Source organism: Podarcis muralis, chromosome 1, assembly GCF_964188315.1.
Source record: "Podarcis muralis chromosome 1, rPodMur119.hap1.1, whole genome shotgun sequence".
Lineage (NCBI taxonomy): Eukaryota > Metazoa > Chordata > Lepidosauria > Squamata > Lacertidae > Podarcis > Podarcis muralis.
Window position 1 is genome coordinate 98,984,573 of NC_135655.1, and position 18,532 is coordinate 99,003,104.

General features: G+C 39.1%; 1 protein-coding gene across 3 annotated transcripts in view; it reads left to right on the forward strand.

Moving 5' to 3' along the window:
- KYNU (kynureninase) overlaps positions 1-18,532 on the forward strand; it is a 75,514-nt gene that overhangs the window by 12,732 nt on the left and 44,250 nt on the right. The window contains exons 3-7 of one of the 3 annotated variants that reach the window (XM_028745221.2): positions 104-224; positions 5,125-5,207; positions 11,685-11,746; positions 13,814-13,885; positions 16,844-16,918. In XM_028745221.2, the coding sequence (XP_028601054.1) occupies positions 104-224; positions 5,125-5,207; positions 11,685-11,746; positions 13,814-13,885; positions 16,844-16,918 (413 nt within the window). The remainder of the gene's footprint in view (positions 1-103; positions 225-5,124; positions 5,208-11,684; positions 11,747-13,813; positions 13,886-16,843; positions 16,919-18,532) is intronic. The other 2 variants (XM_028745245.2, XM_077935787.1) reach the window with 2 other exon arrangements.

Sequence of the window (18,532 nt, forward strand, 5' to 3'; positions counted from 1 at the left end):
TTAGTGAATGGATATGATGTTTTTCATGGGGAATCTTTTGTGTAGATAAGAAAGGGAATGGTGGCAGCATTTTTAATGGCTTTCTTGGATTTTCCTCCTTCAGCCAATCTAGCCTTAGTGCATAAGAATGAGACCTGCGTCTACTTTGCTGGGAACTCTCTTGGTCTTCAGCCAAAGAAAGTTAAGACTTACTTGGATGAAGAACTTGACAAGTGGGCTAAACTGTGAGTAGTTCCTAGTGACATAAATCACTAACTGCTTTTTTGAGGGTAAAGAAAAATTATTTCATTTTGAAAATGGGCCTGAATATGGTGATATTCTGTTAAAATCCCTTTCTCATGGAAATACAATGAATAGTCAGTGCTTTCCCAACAATAGGAAAACAAGAAATGGCTGCAGTAACCTTTAACCAGCTCATATTGGAAGGATCCTCCTCAGCTTACAGCTATTTGCCTAATTGTTTTTTAATGGTCCTAGTTCAAGTCTTACCTATTGTCTGTATGTGTAGTTGTTGCTACTAGTCTATGTGATTACCTCATGCAATCCTTGTCTCATCATTTCCGTCCTGATCTGTGCATTTCAGGCTACATACACCATATCTATATCATCTATATATCTATATCTATATCTATATCTATATCTATATCTATATCTATATCTATATCTATATCTATATCTATATCTATATCTATATCTATATCTATATCTATCTATCTATCTATCTATAGATAATGTGTATGTCCCAAATAATCATGGGAACTGTAGTTTGTTGAGTGTGCTGGGAACTCTAGCTCTGGTGGGAGAATTGTAGTTCCCACAAATCTTTAGATGTCCTTTGATAGGTAACCTGGTGCCTATTTCAGCAGTATTCAGATTGACCCTTTGCTTGGTCAATCCTAAATCTGAGACACTAGAATAAAGAATATTGGTTTATAGCCTCAAACTTTTGAGATGCTTGTAAAATTCACATTCTGAAATCTGAAATTTGCATTTCAAAAAATAAAACAGAGTTGTAATAAGGTCTGTCATAAACTCAGAATTTGGTTCAGTTTCAAAATCTGAAATTGTGGAACTCCAGGCATGCAATATTGCTGTGCTTGCAACTATTTCTTTCTTTTTTCCCTTGACCCCTCATTATTACTAAAATCAGCCACTGAACCCCATTTACTAGTCCCACCAGCATTTTTGTGTCCATGGTAAATTCTTCAAGTGGTTTATTTCAGTTGCCCATATTCACACTCCTCCCAGGAGAAATGGCCATAGGAAGGTGGTGGAAGATGGAAGGATGGCAGAGTGTGAGTAAGCATGGATTGGTGGCCATAATTAAAGTTCAGGAAGGGAGAATCAAGCCCAGAGAGTTAGGGTTATGCTGGGCTGAGGTTCATAGCAGCCTGAAGAAATCAGTGCTCCCGCCTAAGTTGTGAAGAGAGCTTGTATCCAGGAAATGTTTATATCATTCAAGAAAATGGTGTATTTTATCTACTCTTGAAATACTTTTCCTCATGTCCTTAAAGTTTTTCTATTGGTTCAAGCTCATCTTTTGCTCCATCATATTAGATTTAAGACTGATTTCACACAATCTGACTTTGCTGTGTGATAATGCCCATTGATTTTAGTGGGTCTGTTCTGACCATGACTTCGATATCACCTACTAGCAGTTCAATCCTACATCTTCCTACTGGGGAATAAGCACAATTGAACACAATTGGACTTCAGAGAAAAGAGTTGTCTTTACCTGTTCTCTTGTTAAAACAGGAGAGTTGCAATTAATAATAAAAAGGCAGCTACTTTTTTAGATAGCTGTGAGGGAAGGAGGGAGGGAATAGGAGCATATGAACTTCAGTTAGCACTTCTCTCTGTTCATTTAGCACAGCTCTGCAGTTTTGCCAGCCATTTTAAGAAAATGCCATCCTGTCAATTTTTCTGTGATTATTGTAGTAGCTCAGGGAAATGGCTGACTTCATTCAAGAAGTTAAAGTTAAATAGCTCTCTTCTCCATTTAAAGGGACCAAGAGAGGTAATATTTCATTTCTCACACATTAACTTTGCATTTGTTCATTTTCCATGCATCTGTTTGCCTTGGGTACAATGAAAGAATTTTATACTCAAGACCGATGTACTTAAGTGTGGTGATAATAGTTTGAGCAAAATTCACTGCAGTCCAAGGCATTTATTTTCAGGGAGCAGAATCAATTTCCCCCTTCTTTCTCAGTTTGTGAAAAGAAGTAAATATGATTCTGTATATCTTATATGTATCTGTGGTCCATTACCTTTCATGAAACAAGGAATACAGTTTCTGCCTTATCTTTGACACTCCTGTAACGAAACAAACCCATCACACCTACAACATGTTTACTATTCAGTGGGGCTTACTGCCAGATAAACTGTGCACAAGATTGCAGCCTCCCTTGCTTGGGTCTATCTTCACTCTTAATTTTATATACAGAATGAATTCCAATAGATATAAATAAAAGAGATGATTATTGTGTTTGGTCTAGAAAACTACAGTTACAACAGTGTGGACAAGCAGTGCTCCTTTTCAATGTTCCAGTGAGCTAGCCAGCCAGCCATGTCCTTTTCCATGGTGCATCTATTATTCCTACCACCTGGTTTTACAGCCCCATGCCAATCAGTCAGCTTTCTGAGCATGCTCATTCCTCATTTGGCTGGTTTTTGGCTGGGGGGGGGGGGGCGCGGCGGTGTCCTTCTCCCTTAGCAGTTTTTTGGTATGTCTGCAAACTTTGGAGTTGCTTGAAGCTTGCTAATACATCCCTGTTAATATGTTCATGGTGCTGTTTTGTGTACAAAAGTATCAACATTCACCTCTGAAATAGAAAGACTGATATTAAGTATGATTGTGTGCTCATACATGCACACTCCAGTCACACCCACACCATACATTTAAAGCACATGACTTCCCCCAAAGAATAGAGTTGTTGCATCACAGAGCTACAATCCCCAACAACCTTCACATTTCCCAGGATTTGTGGGGAAAGCCATTGCTTTAAATGTGTTTTAAATATATAGTGTGGATGGGACCAATTATAGATAAACATTAGTTTAGATTGTGTAGATAAGACAGTTTCAAAAATATAAACTCAGGCCAAAGCAACGTATTGAGAAAATATTAGAAGTAGATAGCAGTCTGTTATTTCAGAGAAACGAAAGAAAAGAAAATGTCAGAATAAGGCCAGACCAAAATAGAACAGTAAGGGAAGAGCATCTTATATTTAGAAAAGTCAGTGCCCAAAATCCAGTACAAATGCAAGCCTTTCAGAAGGCTAAAGACTTCTGAAAAATGAATTGGAAACCTTTTGGTCCTATCTGAAGGCAGTGCCAATCTGTTGTGGCTGAAGGTTGATATTTCATGGCTACTTACTAGCTTATAGAGCTACTGAAACTGGCAAATTAGGATTTTTGCCGTGTTGAGGCAGAGAAGACTGCAAGAAAGCAATAGAGGCAAATGAATGTTATGCAAATTTCTGTTACTTTTAAGAAATGCAGTGACTATAATGTTTTACTATAACATCTATCTTAGAGTGATTTCAATTTGTTAATGAAGAGCCTGATGTGACAGTGTTTGAAAGGGGTACAACATCATTGTTTTACCCGGTATCTTATAAAACACATAGCTTTTCATCACCAACACTACCCCCAAATTATGTTTAAACTGGTCTTCCGTTTCCAAGATCAGACCTTGGCTACTATTTATGCTTTGAAGAGAAACAAACCACAAACCCAAGTACAGATGACACACCAAGACATGTAGCATGTTGCTTGTGGCACAGCCAGGAGTGGGGACAAGGTTGGAATTTTGGTGCACTATATATCAGCAAATTGCTTGTTTATATTAATTATGGTTTCATGTAATGTGAAAACCAGGCCTAGGTCATCTATCCTTTTGCTTCATGAAATTAGTTAACATATCATATTGACCATATGCCTTTCAGGTTGGGAGTTGGGAATAAGTGAGGGCTGAGTCTGATATACGGTAAAACTAATTTGATATAGGTGTGTTTTAGGGTGCTGTATATTGTAAAATTTCACAGCTGTTTTCAGAACTTTCAATCTATAGTATGCCCAGTACTTCAGAATTAAGTACATAGAAAAACTATGACCTACTATCTTGTGTAAAAAAAGAAGGTAGGAAAATGCGACACTGAAATCTGTTTAGTCTAGATTAAATATTAATCTATGAGTCACTAAAGAAATACTTCTGCCTATGTGATAATTGAAACTTTTCATTCAAGTGACTCAAGTGAACCTGTTTCTTACTGTCTTTTCTTTATGTTTAATTTAGTTACTTGGGTTTGGATTTATTGTACACAGATCTTTCCCCATTGTAATAATAATCACATTGAAAAATCTGTAATAGCTCATAGGAATGTTACATAAAATATTTAAAATGTGAGATCCTTTCTGTTGGGGAATTGGCAGAGAACGAGGAAGTTTAACAGTGAATCTTGCAAAATGACAGAGCAAATGAGAGGATTCATTTGCGGGCACTTTTCTAAATCCTACTAAGTAACTGAGGACAAAGATGTGTAATATAAAGAGAGGACACACCATTAATTTTCTAGTACATTATTTAGCTAGGTTTTGCCTCTGAACTGAGAAATTAGCCCGTCACCCATTCTTGCCAGACCCATTGCACTCTTGTACGCTATCACCATTTCATCTTGCTTCCTGGACAAGCAAGTTACCTGACATAGAAGAGACATGAGTTTTTTGCATTGTAGGCCCCTGGCTGCAGGTTCGCTTTGGCTGCATTCACACATAATGATAACCTAAGCTTCCTGGCTTAGTTTACTCTGAACTTGGTTTACTGTGACTTTCCACCATTCACAGTTCTATTCCCTAGCTCTTCGCTGAGGGCTGTTGCTATTTTTTGTTTCTCTTATAACAAAGCATGAAGATGGCTCGTTAGAATCTGTCCCGTGTCTGTTGACTTTGTTTTGTCTGTGTACAATACAAAACTACAGTAGACTGCTTGTTTGCTACAGGTGCATGTGGTGCAATAAAATTATTTATTTTCTCTTCCAGCTCCCCAATGAGTGTTGCAATCTTGATGTTAGGACTATACCAAAGACACATATATGAATTTTCATTTGTTCTCTCTTTCAGGGGTGTTCATGGTCATTTCACAGGGAAACGACCTTGGGCTTTAGGGGATGAGTGCATTGTGGAGCTTGTGGCTGATATTGTGGGTAAGAAAATATTTTTTTTTTGGAAAATAATTCATTTTCCCCCCACTGTTTATGTAGCACTAGAAAAAAATGAGACAATGGAACTTTTCTTCCAAAAATTTACCGTTTTTTTTTGTGTTCTACTCTGAGTGCTTCTCAGTAAGTATGTGAAGTAACTGCATTTTAAAACTTTGAACTGAGAAGATTTAATGCAGACAGTAATATATGAGCAAATGTATATCTTGAAACTAATTGCAGTATGTGGTTCTGGGATCGTCATAAACTATTTAGTCTAATGCATGAAACCAAAGAAAACTTGGCACCCCTACAAATGTCACCATGAATCAGTGATCATTTCTTTTGTTTACAAAGCAATAGCTGCTTGTTACATGATAATGTCTTTAATTGCTGTCAAGGAAGTCAAATTTTTTTTAAAAAAGAATTAATAGTGCAGAAAATGATGAAAATTAGAGTTGATACTACCTGTCAAATTGTCTAAAGAATCTTCAGGGAAGTGAGAGGACTTGGGATCGAAATGAAGTAAACAGTGGAGGTGTGAATAGTGGTGCCACTCCTCTGCAATTATGCCTCAAGCAGCAGTCACTAGATGACTGTAACACTTGAACAACCATTTCCCCCAAAGCGGTCACAAAAGCAATGGATGCAATACCCAGGGTAAGGGTTGGCATTGCTTATTCTCAGACATAATTATTTTACTGTGAGTGATATGAACATAAATTATCCTCTCAATAACAGTACTACCTTGAAGGAAACATGCAAGCATACAGATCAAATCTGAGGTGTATATTTACTGTGCAAAAATTGATTATACAGAAATAGACACTATTGCGGGTAGCCAGTGTGCCCTTCAAATGTTGGGAGTCCAGCTCCCATCAGCTTTAAGCAGAATAGCCAGTGGTGAAGGGTGTTGGGAGATGTCCAAAAACATCTGGAGGGCCCCATGTTAAGTTCTCCTGCCTTATCTAATATCTCTATTAGTTACACCCCCAACAGCACATATGCTTGTGTGTGCCTCTCTATTAATGAAATACTATATAAGAATTAATAGAATCAAAGACTTGGAAGGGACCCTGAATGGCATCTAGTCGAATGCAGGAATTTCTATTAAAACATCCATGTCTTGGAAAGTTTACCTTCCTTCATGTAACTTTATGCATTTGATGAAGTGGATTGTGGTCCCTGAAAGCATAAAACATAATAAAATTGGGAGCCTTTAAGGTATCACAAGACTGCTTGTTCATTATTCTAATTGAAGTTCTTCATCACATCTGTGAGTATTTCCAGAGAGGCACTGCTGTGCTGCCTCTGGTCTCATATCTTGTGTGTGGCCTTGGCTGTCCTTCTCTTGTGCTTCTGCTGTGGGGCTGCTGTAAGATGTGAAAGTGAATACACTAGAGAGGGGTGGATATGGAATTCAGTGGCTGGCTGCAAAATCTGGTTTTTCTGCCTCCGTTTGGACTTCTTGCTTCAGCTAGAGAGTCAGAGCTTACCTAATGTCTGTGGCAATGCATGCCACACACAATTAATTCTCTGCTGCAGGGTTGCCATTCTGTCTTTAGCAAAATCTTCAGTTAAGGCCACGGTCCACAATGTCCTTTTAAAAAACAAATAGGGTCCAGAAAATAGCAATGCAAACCAAGAGGAAGGGAAGCTAGAGACACAGAACAACATAGCAACAAACAAAGCAATTACTGGCTGTGAATGTAACATGAGAAAATTTAATGTAAAATCTGCTAGACAGCCAATAAATCTGTTTTACACTTCCTTGTTCACCTTGGTCAGAAAAAAAAGAATCTTGTTATTTTTAGATCTGGGACCCACATATGCAGTCTAATATAACAACATTTTCTGAAGGAAAAGAAGAAGAGTTTTTTGTTTTTTGTTTTTTAAAGTTTTTTTAAGCTTTGCTCTTTCAACTATGCCTTTAGCATTCAGACACTTTTTTAAACTTTGGAAGTTAAGGTAAAGGTACCCCTGCCTGTATGGGCCAGTCTTGCCAGACTCTAGGGTTGTGCGCTCATCTCACTCTATAGGCCGGGAGCCAGCGCTGTCCACAGACACTTCCGGGTCACGTGATTTTCTCATGTTACATTCACAAGCTGCATCTGACGAGCCAGCGCAGCACACGGAACGCCGTTTACCTTCCTGCTGGTAAGCGGTCCCTATTTATCTACTTGCACCCGGGGGTGCTTTCGAACTGCTAGGTTGGCAGGCGCTGGGACCGAAAGACGGGAGCGCACCCCACCGCGAGGATTCGAACCGCTGACCATGCGATCGGCAAGTCCTAGGCGCTGAGGTTTTACCCACAGCGCCACCCACGTCCCTATCCTTCCGCGTTTGGAAGTTATTTTGCCTTTAAATACAAGTGGAGTTTTAGAACTAATAGGAACATACTCTATTCACTGTCACACAGCTTATGTCTGCTCAGTGAGGCCCTTCTGCCCATTATCCACCAGCTAAGTTTTCCATACCCAAAACAGTAGATCTGTATGCAGAAGCCTATTTGTATTCTCTATGTAGGGGAACCATGTTTTAAGCTCTCTATAAAAGAAACTATGAATAAAGATCTTCACATCCTTAACCTGTTTTGCTTTGCTTTGGGCAGTATTTCATAGGTCTGTTGCACACCAGGGACTATTAAGTTTGCTATCATGTTAGTGCTATCATGATCTCTCCCTCCCAGATAATCCCGCCACACCCCTCAGTGGCTGTACAACTGAATTTCAAAGTGTGGCTTGGCATTCAGCTTCCAAGTATTAGCATTATTTTATTGTGGGTAAATTTCACTTTATTGATTTTGCTCATGTTAGTGAGTTGCCCCCCTCCCCAATAATGAGAAAGGAAAACAAATTAACTTTTCAAGAATTCCAAATTATGGTCCCGTTATGTTGACAATCTCAACTGGTTAATGACTACATCATTTGCCTTTAGGTAAAAAGAAAAAATGCAAAAAGGAGAAAATACAAAATAAACCACTATTAAAATATTGTCCATCAGCATCGTATTTAAGATGGATATGCATTATTTCCAGTAAAAATGGATGCAGTTACATGGAGGAAAAGAAGGGATTTGTGTTCCTGTGGTAGGCTTGACAAGAGAAAATAAACTGAATTTTTAAGTTAGTTTTTTTATGCTTAGCATTTTATGGAGGAGGAAGAACCACTGGAGCTTGTTCTATCTGTAGAACAAAAAGTGAGTGTTGTCTTGTGGGATTTATTCAGGAATACAATAAAGGCAGTAAATGGTTTTTCCTTTGGGCCATTTAAAGGTTTATGTCTCTATAACACCTTGCTTATTAAATGAGCATACCTTTTTCTTGTTAAATGAAGACTCCAATAGTAAATATGTTGTGAAATGCAAAGTCAAGGTCACCAGAGACCCAAACTCTCTCCACCCCTTCTTCCATTCATTCCCATATTAAGCAAAAGAACAGGAAAATAAAAATTTGTTCTTTTTTTCCACAGCATGTTATTAATATATTGCAACCTTGGCAGTATCACCTTCTGATGGAGTAAGATTAACTGCATTGCTCCTTCTTATGCTTGTGCTGAGAGAGAATGTATACTGAGCTGTTTTGCAGTAACTTTGAATTATAAGGATTATTTGAAATACCCAAACTGGCTTGTCTTTTCTTTTTGTGAAGTCTTGTCTTCTTTCTTTTTCCCAGTTCATCCAGCCATTTCTCCCTTTATTTTACCCACAAATTTCAGGCAAGTGCTTGGTTCATGTTGCACTAATGCAACGGCTGTACTTTCCAAAGTTACAGTGGAAATAGTGGTTGGCGCATCACAAGTCATGCTTTTTTTCCATTACAGAAAAGATTTATCAGGAAGGACATATGGGGGTTTATGCTGTCCAGGATATGTGGTGCTGAGTAATGAGTTGGAGAGAGCAAACTTCATTTTGTCTACTGGATACTTGTCTTTGAATATTGTAATAGATTAATTGGATCACAGAAGCATCATTTCCGAAATGCAGTGCAGGCTATGAAGGATAACGATTTTCCTAGGGCACAGATAAGGCTTGTTTTGTGGGCACCAAAATCCAATAAGGAAAAGCTTTTAATAAATATATCATTTACAAGAGTCTAAGACTTACATGACAAATGTGGTGTCATATTCAATATAGGATATTGGCATGCATCTAAAGGTGAACTTCAGATTAACCGTTTATTTTTGGTCTGTGCTTTGAACAGCAAGTGAACTAACAGTAGTTATATTTATACTCTGGAAATATTTTGGAAGTGGATCAGTCAGGTTTTAAAAGCACCAGGATTTGGGGCTTACGTTTCAGTACCCTATCCATAGAGTGGAGTCCCTAAGAGGGTTGGATGGCATCTTGAACGCTTCCTTCTGGCAATTCCTCCAGCCATGATGGTGCCTCTGCTTTCCTTTGGGGCCACATCAGCAAGGCCGAGAGGAGGGTCTTGTTGTCTGCGCAGCCCAGGACCCCCATACATATTGCCCTGGCTTGCTCCCCAGAGAGGTACTTTTGGTGTTGCTAATGCAACAAAAACAACGCAGCAGGCAGCAGTTATGAATCAATGGTCTTTGCGGCCACAGCAGGCACTGTGATTCTCCAGCGGTTTGACTTCACCCCTGGAGGCACATTCCATTGTCTCTTGAGACAAACAGATAACGACAAGTGTACATCTAGGACCATTACTTTCATAGGCAGAATCCGGCTCAGCCCACTGATGAGCCAAGTTGAAGCTCCCCCCTCAAGTGGAAGAAGCCCTAGACACAATGCCTGCCTCACACCTACCTTGCGTCTGCCACCCATCCTGCTGTATTTGCCAGCAGCGGGAAAACTGCATCACAAGCTGCACCTTTTATTGGTGAGATCTCACCAAAATCCTGCGAGATCTCACAGAGCGCATGAGATCTCATGAGATTTCAGCAAGCTCTTGCCACGCAATGCAGGCAGCAGAGGCGTGGGAGGGGCAGAAGTGGGGTGTGCACAGCAAAACAGGACGCGCCACCCCTGGGCAGAATTGTATAGACTTGCAGGATCTCTCTTGGAATAGAAAAGGCAGCAGAGAATGCAGATAGCAGTTATCTCTGTGTGTCTGCACACATGACTAAAATCTACAATAAAAATAATGGCATTTAGCAGTAAATGTTTCTCACTTATGAAGCGTATGTGCTGTTGTTCTGCATACAGTTCAATATATTCACATACTTCATGTCTGATACATGCAAAATCCAGAAGAGAGGTGTAGTGCAGCAGTGTGGACTACTATTGTTTTTTTATACCTGGGAATTTTTCTTTTTCTTTAAGAGTAAAACTCTGGACAATGTACCATACATTTGTGTAAATTTGATTGGGCCGATTTAAGAAACTGGAGCTACATATTATGCTCACCACGCAAGCAACATGGTTGTCCCCATTTAGAAATTGTAGAGCTCAATCCTCCTCCTCAGCAGAGAAATCCCAGGGAAACATGCAGAGAAGGAGAACCTGAGAACCTGTTGTCCTGGTTTTGCTGCTGTTGTTGTTGTCAATCTCCATCCATTTTTCTCCTTTGTGATTGTTCTCCTGGTTATCTCCCTTGCAACGGCTAGAAAAATGAGCAACTAAGAACCATTGATAGAGAAAAAAGATGACAAAAAACAATCCAGCCAATAACGCCTTCCTCTTTATGACTTAACAGACCACATCAGAGTTAAAAGCTTCTTATAATGCTTGCATATTTTTCTGGTTCATGTTATTTTCATCTAAACCCTGGGGATGGTTTTTTTCTTTGTGTTCTTCCATTCGTAATGTGAATTTATTCATCCTTTTCTCTCACCGTATTGACTAACAGGAGTCAGAGAGCACCTTATTGTTTCTGGTGTGTTGGAAAAATCCATTTGTTGTGCTTCTGATTCCCATTAAATTTCATTTATTTTATTAATTGCCATAAAGCTCAGAATCCATGACCAAAATGCAATAGATTAACCATGTTCCCATCTTTCCACCAGTTGTCGTACAGACCACCGTTATGTCTACTGTAATGAAGGTCTGAATAATCGTTAGGCAAGACTCTTTATTTTTATTAAGGGCACATTTTAGCTTGGCGTTACAATGGCCACTTTAAAAATAGATGATTGCCCCTAAGACAATTTAGGCCTTTATATTGGAGATATATTTAATGGGCAAAGGCACACTAGTACTGAATTTGACCAAGTTGTTAATGATAGCAACAAATCAACAGGTAGATTTCAATGAAGGAAGTGTTACTGCTTCATTATCTGCTTTATTTGCCACAACAGAATGGTAAAAATAAATATTTCCCTGTTAGAATGGTGTACTATGTCAACAGGGGAACTTTTTTTACTTAAATTTCTCCGTGGTGACACATCAAACATGTATTTACTTCTCAGTCATTAGGGAGACATTGACTGCAAGCCAATGTCATGAGGTTTTGCACAGCACTGGCACAGACCTTGCACAGGACAAAAGAAATAAGGAAACATCTGCCTTATTGCTTTTCAGGGGCTCATAAAGAAGAGGTAGCATTAATGAACGGCTTGACAGTTAATCTGCATCTCCTAATGGTAAGTCATAAGAATTTCTTTCCTAGATATATCTAGTTCAGAATTCTGTTTAAAAGAGAGCTTGATTCCTCCGTCTGTGTATGAAGATATTATTTGTCCATGAGCATCTGATATTGAAAACTTCACTGTCTGTGAACATGAAGATTCTATTTTAGTTGTCTTTTTATTTTAATAATTTATATAAATACCATAGTTTCTAAGCAATGTCTACTAGGAATACTGGAAGGATAACAAAGGGATAAAGCATAAAATAAAATAATACATCAGTTAAAATTAACCATAAAATTAGAAAAAGCTTGGCTACTTAAAATCATGGGTCTGACTTCGATGGATCAGTTGAATGGCCTTTTAAAGTCTTCTAACCTAGTTTCCAGCACTATATTTCAAAACTATGCATTCTGTAAGTTATAATAAAATGCATTATAATTTAGGTGTTGTGTCAGGGTTACTTCTTTTTATAGCCCTAAACAGAGTTTGGGTGGCTATCTGTCATGTATGATCTAGTTGAGATTCCTGCATTGCATCGGGGTCCCTTCCAACTCTATAATTCTTTGATTCTGTGATTATATGGTTCTAAGCCCGTGAGGCCATAAAATCCTTATAAGGAATCATAAGTGGTCTTCTAATTATCTGTGTGCAATACTTCGTTTACAATTTACAGCTTACCACAATTATCCCTAATGTCAAAGCCCCAGTTTTTCATTAATAAACATATTCATTGAACAGTTTGAATTGGAACAAGGTCATGCCAGGAAGACATCTCAGGTTGGAAGCCTAACTGCAAAGAGCCCTTTGCTGCTGTGAGCATCTGCAGGGCTTTCATGAAACTTTTCATTGGCTACCTTGTTTACACAATAAGGTTAGTTCATTCCCAACCGCCCTGCCCTATGAATTTCCTCTCAGAGTTCTACCCACCCACCTCACCCTTTTCAAAGCACTATCAGATGCTCACTCCTGTTACTTGCTTCTTAGGCTTCCACATTCATCTCTAAAATGATATTTTGACTGCTTTCCTGACATTTATCAGAAACTGTTGTAGTTCCGAACCACTTATTTGCCAAAAGAGTGTAGAAGTAAATTTTCAGAGGTCATTGGCAGAAGCAGACTAAACATATTAGATGCATGACAATCAAGGTGGGGTCAGGGATATAGGAAGGGATAGGCCCTGGTGTGTGTACCCTGAGTATGTCAGACTTGTTACTGTGTGGTTCTTGCCGTCAGTTCTAACAATATACTTGGTTACCAGCTTAAACTAAAGAGTAGTTTATTTGAGTAGCATACTTGTGAGCAGTGTATGATGAGAGCCATAAATTCATGTGAGATTGCAGTTCCTCTTTCATAGATATAAAAATTTGCAGGTCCCATGTTGCACTACCCATGCTAGTATACTGCACGCACCACCGACATATCACTGTCACTGAGTGAGGACTAGAAATAGAGAATTGTTGAGATTGAAATCTTTATTTCCCACGTTCTGAGCAGTCTTTCTATTGCAAATAGAGATAGAGATAGATGCCCATGGAACTTGTATTTTTGGAGTTAGGATATAAGTTTCAGGAAGTATTAGGAGCCCCCAATTGTTCTCCTGCTTTGATGCTTTGATCAAAATCCAAGTCAGAAACAAATTCCCACCCTACCCAGCAAACTTACTTCCCTGCCAACCTCTGGTTCTTTTCATGCTTTCAATTTACTTACGTAGTGCAGACACATTTCAGCAACACAAGCAACTGTGGGGAGAAGGAAGGCTGGAGCATTTAGCCACCATGACAGCATGCAGGAGCCATTCATCTTGTTTCTCCATCAATTTCCAAAGAACTGGGTTATATGTTGTTGTTGTTGTTGTTGTTAATATCCCACCCAGCTGGTTGGGTTTCCCCAGCTACTCTGGACAGTTATATATCTATTTTATATTGGCATCCATAAATTTCATAACTGTATCTTGCACCATGTTGATGTGGCTGGTTACTTCTGAAAAAGTTGCGACTTAGGGGTAGGCCCACCTTAAACTAATGAAATGAATAAGTGTTAATAATTATGGACTAATAAATATTTTACCCTTTTTTACAGTTATCATTCTTTAAGCCTACCGCAGATCGCTATAAAATCCTTCTGGAAGCCAAAGCTTTCCCCTCCGACCATGTAAGGAATTAATATTGCATAATATTTGTGTTATCCAATATTTGTGTTTCAAAAGCATACCAGCAATCCTGTCTCATTAATTATTACCTGATCCTCCTTTAGAAATAACAGGAAATCTGGTCATGTACTCTTGGGCTTGGCATATTTTACTGATCATGCCTTTATTCTTTTTGTTCAAATAAAAACCTTGCACAAGGAAAAGATTGAATGGCCATATTGATTTATTAGTCCTTTTAAAGACATTGAACAAGCTGTTGGTCTAAATCAACAACAGGTTGTAAATGTTTTATTAATTCTTGTTTCTGTTTTACTTTATGAAACCAAATCAATACAAAGCTCACAACATTAACAGTTTTATATCCCTAGACAGATAGGGAAATGCTTGTCCATGGTGCTTTAGATTACTAATTCAAACATCATTTGTGTGCTATAAAATGAGACAATAGCCCATGCATCACAGATTGCAGCAAATTAATCTTCGGATTTGTGACTCACTGCTACTTTATCAAACTCTGTAAACACTCAGAAATTGATGGGATATTTGATCACTGAGGCACTATAAAAATCTCTACAAATGCAACTCACATAGGGTGCAATTCAGACCCTTTCTGGGCTGCCAGACAATTAGTTGACATGACACCTTTTTCCAGCTAATTTTCTTTTGTTGCTCATATGTTGTATGAAATACAGACATCTTCCTTCAGTGCAGTAGTTAGTTTTGGGAATATTACAACATATGTTCAGCTTGGAAACTGCACCTGTAATTTACTTTACATGAATGGGTGTCTCCTTCACTTCAGTGGGAACATTTCCGCCTCTATGGAATGCATACATGGGGTTCCCTACTTGGATTGGAATGATAGTGGAGGACAAAGAGTTCAAGACCCCTACCCATGTAAGAATTTGGGATAGGGAGTTATGTTTGCACTGACAATTTACTTTTAGAAAACCCTGCATTTAAAGGCACAACTGCATAACTAATGTTAGATGTTGTTTGAGCCATAGACAGATTCCAAGGCATCTCTGTGTCTCTGCCCCAGCCTGCCTTCAGCTAGCCCACCAGTATGGTTTGGCCCTTCCGCCCCCGCATGGAGTTCTACCTCAAGTTCTGGCAACCTTCTTTCTACGTCCCAAGCTTTGTTAAGCCTCCACTTCTCCAAACTTTTCTGTTTTAAAAGGGAAACTTTTCCACCCTGCATTGGCATCACACCCCTTCCCTGTAAACTTGGCAACCCCTTTTTTGCACTGACCCAGGGATCTTTCTTTGATGTGTTGATGTCCAGCCACTGTTTCATAATGGCTTGCACTCAACTAGCCCAGCCAGGCTAGATTGCATAAGCTAAACTTCCACGTTTCGCCCAGTTCAGGAGAACTTCTGCAGCCTGTATGTCTCCTTCAATACCCCAAATATTAGCTAAAATCTGACATTCATTAATTTTCAACATTCACTAACTTCCTAGAATTGTGAGGGCCTTTGCACCTTCAGACTCTGGTATCCCAGATCTATAACAATATGAAACCAAGGAAGAGCTGTGTTTTTGTGCTTTGGTCCCAAACGGCTGAGGGCTGCATAGAAATAATACAAACATCCAGGGAGGGCAGATTGCATGAGTGTATTCCATGTAGTTGGCATTTCTCTCCCAGTGCGCTGAGTGGGAAAGACCCCTCAAAGGTCTTTTCTCTTCAGTCTTTTACCATTAACCCTTGTAGCTGTGATAAATCCGATGTGTCTTCTGCCTCAGCTTAGTTTTCTCCCTGATTGTCTCTGCAGGCTGAGTATTCCTCTTATGTGCTCTGGCATACATTACCCAGATTTTAAAAAGAAAGATAGTAGCATGCCTTTCCTCCATCTGATACCACACGACAGTTCTGCAACTAACTCTCAGTTTAAAGGAGATTGAGTATGGGGAATGGGCGCAGTGCACCTGTGAGATTAATACAGCTTGCTGATTTTTTGACTACCAAATACTGAATGGTTATACTGAATTTCATTTTGTTCTGCAATAACTACTGTATATTTTTTATTATGATTTCTGTTGCTCTCCCCAATTATACCCATTTAGCAAGCCTACTTCATAATACTATGCATAATCTACCATAGAGGTTGCTGTTGGAAAGTTATTTCTTTCATTTGTATCAAGCCATGGATACAGTTCCAGACGACCGGTTTCAGGCCAGGGGTTTGGATGGAAGCTAAGCGTTTTGAGAGTGAATTCCTAATTTGCCTGTTCCACACCATCCAGCTGCACTCAGATAAGGGGTGGGTCCCAAGAAAAAAGTGACAGAAATTCCTGTGTTTGCATATAGCATTATATCCGAAGAGCATTGGGGAAAACCATTGGGGGAAACCCAACCCCCAATAATCTTTAGAAGCACTGAAGCAAGAGGAAGATAGCAATGATCTGTGTGGGCTTAGCAGGGCCTTTTGCTGTTAGAACATGTCAACCATACCACTTAATCAAGTATTATCTACTCCGACTGGCAGCAGCTTTCCAGGCTCTAATGCAGAAGTCTTCCATACCATCTGCCACCTAGCCCTTTAAACTGGAGATCCCAGGCACTGAACCTACAACTTTATGGATTCAAAGCATGTGTTCTACCACTGAGTTATGTCCTTGGATACTGGCCCTTGGATAACTCAGTTGGTTAGAGCATGATGCTAATAACGCCAAAGTTGCAGGTTTGAACCCTGTATGGGACAGCTGCTTATTCCTGCATTGCAGGGGTTTGGACTAGATGAACCTCAGGGTCCCTTCCAACTCTACAATTCTATAAGACTACCGTATGTTTCTATGGTTCCCTGAATTGCAAAGAGGAAGAGACCATGTAGAACTGGAAACATTTTTTCAGAGATTTGCCCAAGCACATCATGCACACACATCCTGCTGATTGTTGCTATGCGAAAGAAATGCTTCTTTTGTTGTTTGCTCACTTAAACAATCAATATTTTATTTACAGTATGCTGTTGAGTCTCAACTCCAATTTCATGGGCTAGATATGGAGAGCAGTATGCTTATGATAGAACCACAAGAGGTTTGTAATGGGTATTTTATATTGATATCTAATCAAGAATGGATATTGGTATGATTATGCTTTATTTTCTTTGCAACTTATTATAAATAACCTGTTGTGAACTTCTGAGACAAGAAAACTAAATGCATATTATTCTCAGAATTTCCTTGTCTTACCAGATCTACTTTTTTGTCTAAAAAGCTTCCACGTCGATGGATGATTGTGAAACCCCTGCTGATGCTATACTTGACTGTATAGGGGTTATTCATCACACCCTGTCTAATATAGTACATCTCTGTTAGCACTTTGCTAAAGTATATATTCAGTTTTCAGTGTAGCCCTCCAGTGGTTCTTCACAGCAAATTCCCACATCCTTTTAAACATTCATGAGTTTAAGAAGTGATTTGGGATTTTACCAGCATTGATTGTGAAGGTGTATAAAATACTGACAGTGAATTGTTATAACTTCATTGTGCTGTGCATTCAGATCATCTGGATCAGAACCTGTATTTATGATTTACTTGCTCAGCCCCTATATTTCTTTCTTTGTCTCTAATGTGAGATAATTTGTATTGTCACTAATATGACCTTGGACCTGCATACTTAAAGGACCACTTTCCCCCATAGAAGCATGCCCATTTTCACAGACCATAAAAACATGGGCAGGAGCAACTGGGGAAAGGGTGTGTGTGTTGTTGTTGTTCTTGTTGTTTTGCTCACCAGGCAAAGTCATTTTTTTATAGGTGCTACTAGAAAGTATCAGTGCCTCCCTGCATTTTGTCCCTACCTTGACGCAAATTCTCTTGTTTTTTCTGGATATCTTAGCTGGCAAAACCTAACAAATTTGGAAATGATTTATTTTGCAGGTCTCATTGACATTTCATTGAAATAGAAAAGATAATGCCCTTACACTATATATGAACACTGTATATATCAGCCTGGCAACATTTGGTTGAACCAAAGCCAAATCTTTGTGTATTATTTCACTCAAGACAACACTGTGCCCCAAATCAATTGGCTGCTGAGAGCCCTGAGTCCTTATATGTCCTTCCAATTCATGCTGAAACACACTCACCTAAAGCCCAAATACCCCTCTATTCAGAAAAGTACAGATGACAATATTTGTCTTTTGTGCACCTGAAAATTTCCCTTTGTGTTACTGCCCTAGTTTTTGTTCATCATTCTCAGTGTATAACTAGTCTTGGAACCCTGAACATAGTGTGATTTCAGGTTGAGGGGGGAATTGTTGCTGAGATGCACTCAGTAGAGTAGAACCACACCCACAGTGAAAAAATGTTCTCCTTGCACCAGAACTTCGCCTCTCCAGGGGGACTTACCGGTATTCTCTGAACACAGGAAAGTAGATTTTAGATGACTCCAGTGGTACCTTGGTTTAAGAACAGCTTAGTTTATGAACAACTTGGATTAAGAAAGCTGCAAACCTGGAAGTAGGTATTTTGGTTTGTGAACTTTGCCTTGGAATAAGAACATTTTTCGCTTCCTATTGAGTGTGTTCCATTTGTAAATTGAGTCCCCCGCTGGCTGCTATGGGAAAGCACGCCTTGGTTTAAGAACACTTTGGTTTAAGAACGGACTTCCGGAACAGATTAAGTTTGTAAACCAAAGTATCACTGT